The sequence below is a fragment of the Pteronotus mesoamericanus genome, unplaced genomic scaffold (genome assembly GCF_021234165.1).
Source record: "Pteronotus mesoamericanus isolate MK-2021 breed Mesoamerican mustached bat unplaced genomic scaffold, CSHL_Meso_final contig_105, whole genome shotgun sequence".
Lineage (NCBI taxonomy): Eukaryota > Metazoa > Chordata > Mammalia > Chiroptera > Mormoopidae > Pteronotus > Pteronotus mesoamericanus.
Window position 1 is genome coordinate 14,137,450 of NW_026555006.1, and position 12,735 is coordinate 14,150,184.

Genomic DNA, 12,735 nt, shown 5'->3' on the forward strand with positions numbered 1-12,735 from the left:
GAGTTGTATAAAGCTCCTGTGGGATGCTCAGGAGGCCCCAGAGTGAATTGTGAAAAGGTGCTGAGGGCCAAATGAACTACAAATTACAAAATCCATGTGCTGTACCAAAGACATGGCCACCACTTCGCTGCTCACCCTCCCAGCGTCCCCATAGCTTGTCACAGGAAACAGCAGTTACAGCACTGCCTCAGTTCCACAGAAGCATAACAGGAGGGGTAGGGCCTCACCTGTAATTGTAAAATCTTTTTATTTTTCATAGAGCTGTTTAATTTTCTAGGAATATTTTCTTCTCAGAATCCGGGGTTTGTTTTACTCCATAAATAATGCATTTATGCCTTTGACTCTGCTTTCTCCACATCTACCCTGAAAAGGAAAAGAAAAAAACATGTCTTCAAACAGTGCTCCCACACCTGTGCTAAAAAATGCAGGAGTGGATATTCGTCAAAGCAGCCAATGTGGCCTTTTACAAGAAAGCCAGGTATTCAGACTCCCTTTGGAAAATAGAAGCTAAAGCTCTGATTGTAAATTAGAGACTGTTAATTTGAGCTTTGAATGACATTGTTCTCATCAACTAAATAGAAATGTTGGGTTTCTGTGGGGAGTCAATTTTTTTTTCCAGTTTCTTTGACTTTCTGCCTTTTTTCCCTAAAAACCTTTGAACATTCATAAATGCATTCTGCCAGGCAGTTCTGTGCCTCTTCTCCTTTGAATAATAAAACAGGTTTGAGGCTACTACAGTTCAACAGAAATAATTTCTTATTCAGCAGAAATACTGAGTCCTTTCTCTCTCCCTCCCACCCCTCTCTCCTTCCTCCCTCCCCCCTCCCTCCCTCTCTCCCTACCCCTCTCCTTCCCTTGCCTCCTCCTTCTACCTACCCTTCTTTCTCCCCCAGTAGAAATTGCTTCAATGTGAAATTGGAATTCTGAGTGACATTGAAATTCTGAGTGACGGTGACAGTGTTCCATTAGCTCTCCCATTGTCTTAGTAAAATGGCATATGAAGCAACAGCTTAGATAAAAGGAATAATGCAGTGTCAGTATCTGAAAGCCAAGGAATCTAGCTAAGGGCTTGGTTTCTTTCATTTTTCTCAATAATTGGATCCCTGTTATCCCCAAGGAATAAAAAATAGTTTCTCGTACAGACAGAATGCAACATTAAAAGGAGTGAAGACATTAACATTCCACATGATTCCAGATGCACTACAAAATCAATAGCACTTAACTGCATGTTGTCATTTCCCTGAACCCTTATGGTGGGTCACTAAAATTGGTGGCCTCGAGTGAATGTCCCTGTCATGCCTAGAGGATGAGCCGCGTGTACACATTAAAACGAGGACCTAATCTAATTGTTTTGTCAGCACACGTCTTGCTCACCTGTGTGCTTTCCTCTATGGTGACTATTGTCATCTGCTATTTGCTAGGCACAGGGGAGGGAACTGCAGAAAGGGAGGAGTCATTTACGGGAGGCCGAGGCTCATCGGTTTATGGGAGAGGGTCAAACAGAGCTCACTTGGAATCTCACCTCTCCTTACAAGCTATGAGACCTTAGCGAAGCTTCTTTGGACCTCAGTGTCCTAATTGCTGCAACAGGATTAGAAATTCCTCCCCAGAAGGGTTGTGGGGAGGACCTCCCCACCTCCATCCCCACTCTGCCCTCAAGGAATTTACAGTCTAGGAGGAAACAGGAAATGAGTGCATGTGTTCCTGAGACTGATAAAAGGCTGAATGTGACAGCTTCCTGAAAGGAGTGGAACAAAGGCAGTGGGGAGATAGTCCTCCTTCATCTGCAGGGACTTCGAGGCAGGCCCGGGGGAGTGGCATCTGCTGGCCCTGGAACTGGAGCCATCAGAGGGCTGGGGTTCTTTGCTACTCAGCATATTTCCACAAAAGTTTTGGGATCTGATACACAGAAGGAAACTCAAAGGCGTAGCATAGATAAATATATAAATACCAAACACACTAGACTTTTGTGGTATGGTTCAGACTTGTGATATTCCTAGAATTAAAATTAAAAGTTGCCAGGCAGCAGTTTTTTATTTAGAAATATTTAATGTGGCCAAGAGAGTTTTGTATTTCAAAAGAATCTAATTTTAATCTTTGTCCGTTAAAAAGAACTTTGATCAAAATAAGAATGGTTTTTCAAAAGTAGAATCATCTCTGTCAGTATTCTAAGACCACGCAGAATGATTGTTGTCAGCCTTGACCGTTAACTCTGTCATGACAGGTTAAAAACAGTTACTACCTATCTATGCTTTTAATTCTATATCTACTTTGCCCATTATTTCTCTTGAAAATACCATGTTCTATCTAACCATCCACTGATTTATTTTTAACTTAAAAACTACCAATATATATTTGTTCCTTATTTTTGGTTACCATCTCATTAGAAACTTTATGCATACATATATGAAGCAATATTTTTTTCTTTGTAAGGGGGCAATTTTCCCATAGTGAATCCAATTCCAGAAGATTGAATAGGCCATGCCGAACCTTGAAAACCTGGTCAAACACTGCATAGTGCAACAGGAGACCATTTCTAGAGGTGCAGATATTGTCCTGCAGTTACTCTCTGTGACCACAAGGTGGTGAGTAGTCCCCAGAGAGCCCTTACATCCCTAACCATCAAGAGAGGTTTCTTAGGAATCATCAGCTGAATTATAAGCTGACTTCCAAAGATCCGAAGTCTAACCTTGACCCTTCTATTAATGGACACCTGACCTCCTTTCTGAGGCCTGTTTCTTGGTTGAGATTGTCTTTGCAGATATTTTTCTGCATATATTTTTGGACAGTAAAGAAAATTTTCCTTTGAAAGTACTTGTAAATATCCTTTGTGTTTTGAATAGTGCTTCCTCCTCCATGAGTCAGCGACAGAGTCTGTCTTATTCATCACTGTCCCCAGTGTTCGACAGAACTGCATGGCACTGAGTAAACAATTAACCTGTTAAGTGGGAGTATGTGTTTGGCTTGCTTCTGCTTCTCCATAACTTGCTACTCCCTTCTTTCAGATTTTCATCCATTACTGAGATAAGGGAAGGCCTGAGTAAGTTACAGAGGGATTGAGCAAATTAAATAGAATGACCCCATAGTGAGGGGTTCACTTTGGAAGGGCCTCTGCTGGGGTTCTCATCAGAAGGCACTGGGAAAAACGGGGGTGCCCCCAGGTTGCCTCAGGACAGCTATACCATCACCACCACCCTGGGTCTGTGACGAGTCCAGCTCAGAGCACCCCTGCACCCTAAGTCAGAACCCCTGTGCAGGTCCCAGTGAATCTTAGGTTGTCTTCATTGTTAGATGAGACTGGTAAATGTCACCACAGATAACTTTGCGAAAAATTTATTGATGCCTTTGCTTGGGGATTATGTGATTTTTTTTAATTAAGTGCCTGCTTTGTGTGAGTCATCGCATTGATTAGTACAAAGATAAATAAGTCCCTGTGTTTTTTTAAGAAAGAATTTGTTAATGGACAAGACATCCCTATATTTTATTATAATATAGTAAAATCTAAGACAGAGATGTGCACAGAATGCTGTTTAAACTCACGGAGGGGGCACCGGTCTGGGGGTTGGGGCATTGGTTGGGAATGCTTCCAGGAGAAAACCCTCAAACTGAAGCATGAAGCACAATAGCAAGACGAGAGGTGGGGAGGTGAGCCAGGCAGATGGCCCACTGTGAATTTTTATATCACGAATGTGAAAATGAGTGATCAGTTACTGTGGGTGTATATAAATGAGCAGAGACAGGAGGCTACCCAGGGGTATTTGGAGGAGAGATGAAGACAACCTACCTTCAAAGGTTGGCCAAAAATAATCAACATGACATTGTACTTTTACTAAAACCATGTTTCCCACTTTAGTCTCTTATATGTAGAGCATATGGTGGTTTGAGTATGTGTAGCACTTTGTAACTGTGGTTTTAGAGCCTAGCAGCCAGTCTTATATTCTAGACGCAGTACTGCCAGCCTGTGAAACCTGTTCTGGCTCCTGGTCTCTTAGTCTTGTGGTGGAGGCATCGCAATTTCCTCTGCCTCTAAACCTAGAAAAATTGACCTTATCCGAGGATGTCAACTCTTGTCATATGCACCAGGCAAGTCCATTAGTCACCAAATCCAGCCCTCTCTGCACTCGAACTGTCTCTTAAACCCATAGCTGTCCCTGTCCCACCTGTGACCTCGCCGTCTCCGGCTGATGGACCAGCCCCTGCCTTCTGAGCCTCTGATCCCTCTTTTCTTCTCTCCAGCCTCCTCACTGCCACAAGGGATCACCTTAAAGCACAAAATATGTCTTTGCCATTTGCCTCCCTTGGCCCATTACTAAATCCTGACTCGTACAATAGCTTCAACCAACCTTGTTGATCCAGCCCTGCCTCCCAGTCCAGCCACGTCTCCCACGCCCTCCTCTCCCACACACCAAGCTGCTCAGCATTCACCGAGCCACTGGGACCTTTCAGGCTGCTCGCTCTCTGCATATGCTCATCGCCCTGCCTGGGGCACCTTTCCTCCACCCATTTCTTTTCCTAATAAATTCCTCCTGTCCCATGAGGGTCCCTGGAAGTGTCCCCTCCTCAAGTATCCTTCCTTGGAGTACCTTTTGGTCTGCCTCTGTATGAGCACCTGTGTTAGCTCCACTTTTGTGACTCACAGACTCTGAAAATCAGGGTGTACAAAAACAAAATTCATCTTCTTCCCTGACTCAGAATCTTCGAGTCATCCTTTGTTATCATCCTGACTCAAAGTCACAGTGCCCTCTAATTACCCTTCACCCCACCGTGCCCTACACCTACTTACTTACCAACTTCTGCTGTTTCCACCCCTAAGATACTTTTTAAATCTGTCCGATTCCATACCCCTAGTTTTAACTCTTTATCTCTCATCTGTCTGTTGCAATAACCTTCTAACTGCCCCTCTCTCATTTTATAGTCATCGTTCAGGCTGCCATCAGAACTCTTTAAAACATGGAAATGATTATGTCATATTTCAGGGGAGGAGTCTTTACAAAACCTTGTATTGCCTCTTCATTTCTAAGCTTTGGCATGGCCTTTAGGAGCTGCTTTTAACTCTCCTTTCCACCTCCCACCTGCCCTGTTCTCCAGCCTCCTGCCGGCACTCATCCCGGCCACATGGTACCGGCGAGGCCTTCGGCGTCCGCCCCTCCGTGGCTGTGCGCACCTGCGCTTTTGCTCATACCCACTTACCACACCCCTACCCATCCCTTTAAGACCAACTAAAATATGAGTTCTTCTGTGATACTTTCTCATTCCCCCAGCCAGAAGTAGTTATTCCGTTTTGAATTTAATTATACCTCAATTATAGCACTTATTATCATCTGCATGAGAGTAAGCCTAGCTTCATGAATATCTGTCTCATACTTGGTTGTGAAATCCTTAAGGAAAAGAGACGTCTCTTATTCGTGATTTGTAGTCTCCCCTCCAGCCCCATAGTGGTCTTCAATAAATGAATAATTGTAGTTAGCTACGTTTATACTTTTTTATATTCCTCAAGCACTAGCTTTTCAGCTCCTTGTACAAGGTCCAGGTTTTCATCTCGGTGTCCCCTGCAGTGACCTGCATGGTGTCATACATAGCAGGTGCCCAGTAAATATTTGTTACATTGGACTGGCTTAACTAATTCTGACATTTGGGAAATGCTTCATTGAGAACAGAGAATTGCCTTTATCATTTTTGCACAAAGCACACATTTTCAACCACCAGCTATTCCTGCTCGGCTGTATGCAAGCACGTCAGTTCTGCAGCCACAAATGTGACTAGCACAACCCATGGGTGAGTGCTGACTGATGCTAACTGTAGATGCAGCGGAAATATTAATGAGCTGTCACTTCTCAAAAATGTTAAAGGGGATTTTTGCAATATTTAAAAACATGCCAGGGTTCTTGGAATGGAATCCTTTGATCAACAAGGGCATTTTCTCTTGAAACATGTATTACTTAGAATACCAAAAGAAATTAATCTTTAAATACAGTGAGGCAGCTCTCACAGGGAACAGTTGATTCCTTTGCTAGTTGCTGTGGGTGTATGTGGAGTTGGTGTTTCACTAGGTTTGGGTACTTCAGGCAGATTCATTAACCTCACTGAACAGCGCGTCCCTCACCTGTAAAATGGGTATTAAAATGCATGCCATGTTGGTATGCAGGAATTTTTCTTTAATTATACTTTATTGGTTATGCTTTTACAGTTGTCCCAGTTTTTCCTCTTAGGCCTCCTCCACTCAGCTCACCCCACACCCACCCCTGAGGCAGCCCCCACACTGTTGTCCCTCCCCATGTGCTCATCCGTATGTGTTCTTGGCTACTCTATCTCCTATGCTGTGTTTCACATTCCCATGACTGTTCTGTAACAGCCCATTTGTACTTCTTAATCCCATCACCTTTTTTGCCCATGCGCCTCCGGTCCCCTTTTTATCTGGCAACCATCAAAACATTCTCTGTATATCTATGATTCTGTTTCTGGTCTGCTTGTTTATTTATTCTGTGTTTTAGGTTCAGTTGCTGGTAGATAATGTATTTGTTGCCATTTTATTGTTCATATTTTTGATCTTATTCTTAAAGAAGACCCTTTAACATTTCATATTATGCTGGTTTGGTGATGATGAACTCCTTTAGTTTTGGGTTTTGTTTTTTTTTGTCTGGGAAGCTCTTTATCTGTTCTTTGATTCTAAATGACATCTTTGCTGGACTGAGTAATCTTAGTTGTAGGTCCTTGCTTTTCATCACTTTGAATAGGTCTTGCTAATCCCTTCTAGCCTGCAAAGTTTCTTTTGAGGAATCAGCAGATGGTCTTATGGGGGCTGTCTTGTAGGTAACTAACTGCTTTTCTCTTGCTGCTTTTAAGATTCTCTGATTGTCTTTAACCTTGGCATTTTAATTATGATGTGTCTTGTGGTGGGCTTCTTTGAGTTCATCTTGTTTGGGATTCTCTGCACTTCTTAGAGTTGTGTGTCTCTTTCCTTAACCAAGTTGGGGAAGTTTTATTATTTTCTCAAATAGGTTTCCAATTTCTTGCACTCGTGTGCTCCCTCGCTCTCTCCACCTCCCTTCTCCTTCTGGCATCCCCTTAATGCAAATGTTGGTATACTTAAAGTTGTCCCAGAGACTTCTTATGCTATCCTCAATTTTTTTGGATTCTTTTTTCTTCTTGCTTTTCTGATTGTTTTGTTTTGGTTTTTGGTTTTTTTTGCTTCTTTATATTTCAAATAGCTGGTGTGATTCTCAGCTTTATCCGTTCTACTGTTGATTCCCTGTATATTGTTCTTTATTTCACTTAGTGTATCCTTCATTTCTGACTACATCTTTTTTATGTTGTTGAGGTCCTCTCTAAGCTCCTTGTGCATCCTTATAAACAGCATTTTGAACACTGCATCTGATTGATTGCTTTTCTCCATTTTGTTTAGTTCTTTTTCTAGAGTTTTGTTCTATTCTTTCATTTGGGCCATGTTTCTTTGTCTCCTCATTTTGCCAGCCTCCTTGTGTTTGTTTCTATGTATTATGTAGAGCTGCTATGTCTCCGAGGCTTGGTAGAGTGCCCTAATATAGTAGGTGTCCTATAGGGTCCAGTGGCACAGCCTCCCCTTTTACCCAAGCTGGGTATTCAAGGCACAGTCACTGTGTGCTCTGTGTGTACCGTCCTGCTGTAATTGAGCCTTGATTGCTGTTGGCACATCCAAGGTCAGCTACTGCCTATGTTCTGTCTGGGGTCACCCAGCATAAGCTACAAAGCAATCTGCAGATGGCTTCTATTTGTGCTGGTCTTGGAGGTGCCCGGCTATGAACCAAGGCCGGGGCTGCTAGTGCTGGGTCCATGGCAACTTAGTAAGAGATACAGGGCTTGCTGAAGCCAGATGCTGGATGTTTGATATAATCTAAGAAAATCTAAAGCATGAGCCAAGATAAGTCATTCATATGGAAAAACCACTGGAAGCAGATTGGGTGGGTCAGGGCCTTAGGGAATCCCCGGCGTGGAACAAACAGTGTGAGCCATGTTGATGGAGTCTCAGATGTGGCTCCCGCCTCCTGGCTCTATGGCTCTATGGCTTTATGGGAGGAGGACTCAGAAAAGGAACCGTGGCCTCTACTAGCACTTCTTTCTGGGTGAAAGCTGCCACCCAGCTCTCACTCTGATGCTGGACAATTCAGTTCCTCTCCGTATGTTTCTGATGCCTCACAGTCTGCTGCTCCCTGACCCTGGAGCTCAGACGCAGTGAGCCTGAGTAAGTCTAAACCTGTACACAGGCCTTTAGAAGGAACTGCCAGGGAGTCCAGCCATTTCTATCTTCCACAACCTGAACCCCCACTGCTTTTTACAGCCAGAAGTTATGGCAACTTCTCTTCCTGGTGCTGGAACCCGCTGCTGGGGGGCCTCATGTGGGCCTGGGATCCTTTGCTCCTGAGATACCCTTATTTTTATCTGCCACATGTGAGTTGGAACCAGCCCGTTCCATGTCTTGGCACTTCCTACCAGCCACATTGTACTCGCTTCTTTAATTCTGTACTTCTGGGACTTCCATTCAGCTCAATTTTTGGTGGTTCTGCGTGATGGTTGTTCTGTAGTTGAGTTGTAATTTCGATGTGGTGGTGTGAGGAGGCGAGCCCTGTTCACCTGTGCCTCCGTCTTCGGTGTGCGGGAGTTGCATGACATCAGTGCCTGCCACGGAGCATGTGGGCAGGCAACAGTGGTAGTTTCTTCTTACTGTTGCATCATCACATTCAAACGTTTTGAAGCCCAGCTTTGTCCACAAGCCCCCAACTGATCTGATTCCTGTTAGGGTCTTCTTGAAGCTGCCTTTTTCTTTCCTTTAAAATAAAAAATAGTGTTCATCTTATCTCAGGGAAAAGCGTAGGAGGAGAGTTCTCCAAATGTCACTGGTGATTATCTATGGATTGGATGGATCATGACATAATTTTAGATTTTAGTTTGTTCGTTTAAGGAAAAGGTTCTTGAATATGTTTTTTCCTTATCTAGCCTTTTCAGTTGTCTGAAATGATTAGGTATTTCTCATGTAATTGTTCTAAGAAAGAAACAGTCAACAAAAGATCTCTTTAAAAGTAAGTTACTTCACCATCCGATGAGAACCTGCAAGCATTTGCATCCAGGTAGCACAACGGTAGGAACACCTCCTGCTGCCCTAGAAATCTTACGTGACATCTCCTCCCTGCGTGTGGAGGCTCTCGGTGACTGACTTGTTTTGTTCATTTTCTAGGCTACAGTACCATGAGCCCACAAGAAGACAGTGAAAACCCTCCATGCAACAATGACCCTTTGTCAGCAGGGGTGGACGTGGGGAACCACGATGAGGACTTGGACCTAGACACCCCGCCTCAGACCGCAGCCCTACTAAGTAACAAGTTCCACCACTACCGCTTACACCACCCCACGCTCCATCACAGCCACCACCTACAGGCGGCCGTGACAGTTCACACTGTGGATGCCGAATGCTAACAGTCCCCTCACCTCTGTGAGAAGGCGGGATCTGGGAGAGACAGAGCATTCTAGAGGAAGAAGAACCAGCATGAAATCCACAAGAAACCCCTTGTGTTTCGGCTTTGTCCAGGGTGGTTTAACTCTTTCCTGCCTGTTAATATGTTTGACAACGAGAGAAACAACAAAATCACACTGGGGAAGATGCCAGGCTGGTTCTGGAATGGAGGGGAAATTAACCTGATCAATGAACCTGCCATGATCCTAACGGAATGGAACAGAAGGCAAATCTCCAAACATAGAGACGAAACCTATAAATGAAACATTGGGAACCTTCATTATGCTGAGCCAGAGGAATGTCCCAAGGAGCCAGAAACATCCGGCTCTCCTTAACTGGAAGGGAGAGAAATGTGCTCAACTGCAGATGTGGCACGTCCGGGTAGAAATGTGTGCTTTGAAGATTTCACTTTGTTTCTTAGCGGTACCTAGATACCACGATTGCTGTATGGAACTCATGTTAAGCTCTAAATGATGCATCTCAATATTTCTAAGTAAAGGATTATTTTTCTACTATTTATTGAACTTTCAAACATTCTCAAACTTTGGGGAAAAGAAGAGGAAACATGAGAAATTTTCAGCAATTATCCCGAGCTATTTTGTGTGTAAAGAAGTGGTTCTTTGACTAAGGAGTTCTATTTGTTATTTAATTGGTAACATCCCACTGCCCCGCTCCACAAAATGGGAAAATGAAGAAATGTCTCTCTCTGACTTGTTTACATACATTTTCTTTAGAACATGATTTCATGGAAACACACCTGTATTTGAAATGCAGTACAGTATTCTTTCTCTGTGTTCGACAGAGATGGGGAAGGGCAGAGAAACCCAAGAAGTTTTTAAAGAAATTTTGTTTCTTTTTAACACATTCCCACTCCCCACACAATGCTTTTCCTAGGTTTCTACGAAACCTAATATTACAACCCCAGCCTCTCAGCTAAGGGAGAGTTGCATTTATTCTCCATGTTTCAGAGACTAGAAATTTGAAAATACCCCATTTTGAGTCTGAGAATATTGAATACACAAAGGAAGTTTTTAAAATTCAGAATTTTGATTGTGTGTTAAAGATTTCTTTTGAAATCATAGATCAAAGCTGCTGCCAGTCATCCAAGAAGTTATCCACCAAACTGCTTTGTGATGTATACAGAGATTAATCAAATTGGGCTAATATAACATGGCATTGTAATTTTAAAGTAGTGTTCTAATTACAGTGATGTATTTTAGATTCACATGTTGTGATTCCAATATGTTATAAAGATATTCTTGCACCGTGTGTGTGGTAAATCTCCATTTATATGTAGTTGGAAAAAATTCACTGAATAATGTTTTAATGATAGGGTATTATGATATAATGTAAAAAATAAATGGTTCTTCAGCAGTACAGGAAGTAAACTATGTGTGCTATCAGGAAACCCCTTTGTCCTGTATATAAAATTGCAGTCTAGTGGAATAAACTGTATGAATGGACAGTCTTAGTGGTTATAGTGATTTGTTAATATACCACTGCTTGTGCCTCAGGGCAAATAACGTTCACTTTGTAACCTAGCAGATCAGTTGCCAACCTGAAAGTGGGCCTCCTATTAAAGCTGGAGTCAACTTCAGGGGCTTCTTGACCATCTTGAATATGCAAAGCCATTCTAAAATGTAATGGGAAAAAAATAAAAGCAAATATTTTAAAGTGTGTGGGACATAGCTCCCCTCCCTGAACATCTAAAGTTGTGTCATTAATAATGAATAAATGGTTATTCTCTAACCGCTGGAGAGAATGACTTTCCTGTCTTCCCAGAAAATCAAACCTCTCCATGGTTTACTGGGGTTTTTTCTAAAGTTAATCAGAACCTTTGTGTTATGACTCTAGCTTCTCGATGAGAGGTAGTGGGGGTCTTGGTGTTTTCAAGAAAGTAATCATAAAACTTAGAGCTTAAAAATAAAAAATGTTACAGCCTACTCAGCTGTAGCAACAGAAATGTATTTTGTGATAAGTAAACTCCCTTATCCTGAACTTTAAAGGGGAAACAATTGAATTTGTACCCCTGAATAAGAAAACCTGTGTTATACAGTTCCTGTAAAATAGGACATACAAGTTTGTGGCACTTGGATTGAAATTTTGATCTTCTAAGTGACCTTTGGTCTTCCTCTCTAATGTTGCATATAATGTTTAAACATTTGTTTTTTTGTGTTGTTATTTAAAAGGAAAAATATGTTTTTGGAAACTTTTTATCATGGTGACCAGGATTGTTTCCTTTTGCTCCCCCCATACCTGGCTTTGTAAAACAGGAGTCTTCCCTGAAATCTTGGAGGGAGGACCTGCCGGTGCCTTTTCATTCCCCAAGGTCTCATAAGGCCTATAACCAGCGTTGCTTGTCGCTGTTGATAAGCCCCAAGAGCTCCAGGTGTTCCCGGTCATTTTCTATGGCTGGAGAAGGAAATTTCCTATTTGTGGCCCACACAGGGTTCAGACCCACATGGGTTCTCCTGGTCTGTATCTGCTTTTCAGATGCATTTATTTTGGACCTTTTGGGAAATGTCGTTTTTCTGCCTCTATCTCAATTGAATTTGAATGCTTAACTAAACTTTATGAATATTTTTATTTGAAAAACTTTGTCAAACTTACTCAGGTTTATTTTGCATGTCCGAGTAACTGGTATGTGTGGCAAGGAATCCTGGAAGATCACTTAAACTTGCTTCCCTTTGGCAATGGCCTGCGCTAATGATTACATTTTTTAAATGTATCTCTGGTAGAATAATCAAAACAGACCAGCCCAGTCTCATCTGTGTCCTTTTTGGTCTGTCTCTGAACGGAGGAGTGCTGATTTTCCTGGCTGAAATACAATGCCACATTCAGAATTCTTTTTCTAAATTTTCAGTAAAAATGAATCAAGTTGAAAGATCTATTTCTATGGCTATTATTTATAACTGTATAATATGGTCTGTTTAATAGCTAAGGTGTGTGTCAACTAGGTGTATGTACATTTGAGATTTTTCTGTTTTTCTTTCCCCTCCAACCTCCCCCTCAGTCCTAAACTGCTCTTAAGGCATCTTCTTCATCCTTGAATTTAATGTTTCTTAACCTTTTTAAAAATTCATTATTATCCCCTCCTAAGGAGAAAGTCTATATTTAATTTAAATTCATCCTAACAAGAGAAATTAAATAGTAGGGCATAAGATTCTGTTGAAGAGGGCAGAGCTTTGGAGGGCTGCAAACCATTGTGATACCTGATTTATTTTCCTCCACCGAGAATCAGTTTTCGCCCC

The 12,735-nt window shown here is 42.2% G+C and overlaps 1 protein-coding gene across 1 annotated transcript in view; it reads left to right on the top strand.

Annotated features, from left to right (window-relative positions):
• The window catches only part of CACHD1 (cache domain containing 1), a 205,165-nt gene extending 194,144 nt beyond the window's left edge, over positions 1-11,021 (top strand). The window contains exon 27 of the mRNA XM_054574183.1: positions 9,209-11,021. Within this exon, the coding sequence (XP_054430158.1) occupies positions 9,209-9,447 (239 nt within the window). The 3' untranslated portion in view covers positions 9,448-11,021. The remainder of the gene's footprint in view (positions 1-9,208) is intronic.
• The last annotated feature ends 1,714 nt before the right edge of the window (positions 11,022-12,735 follow it).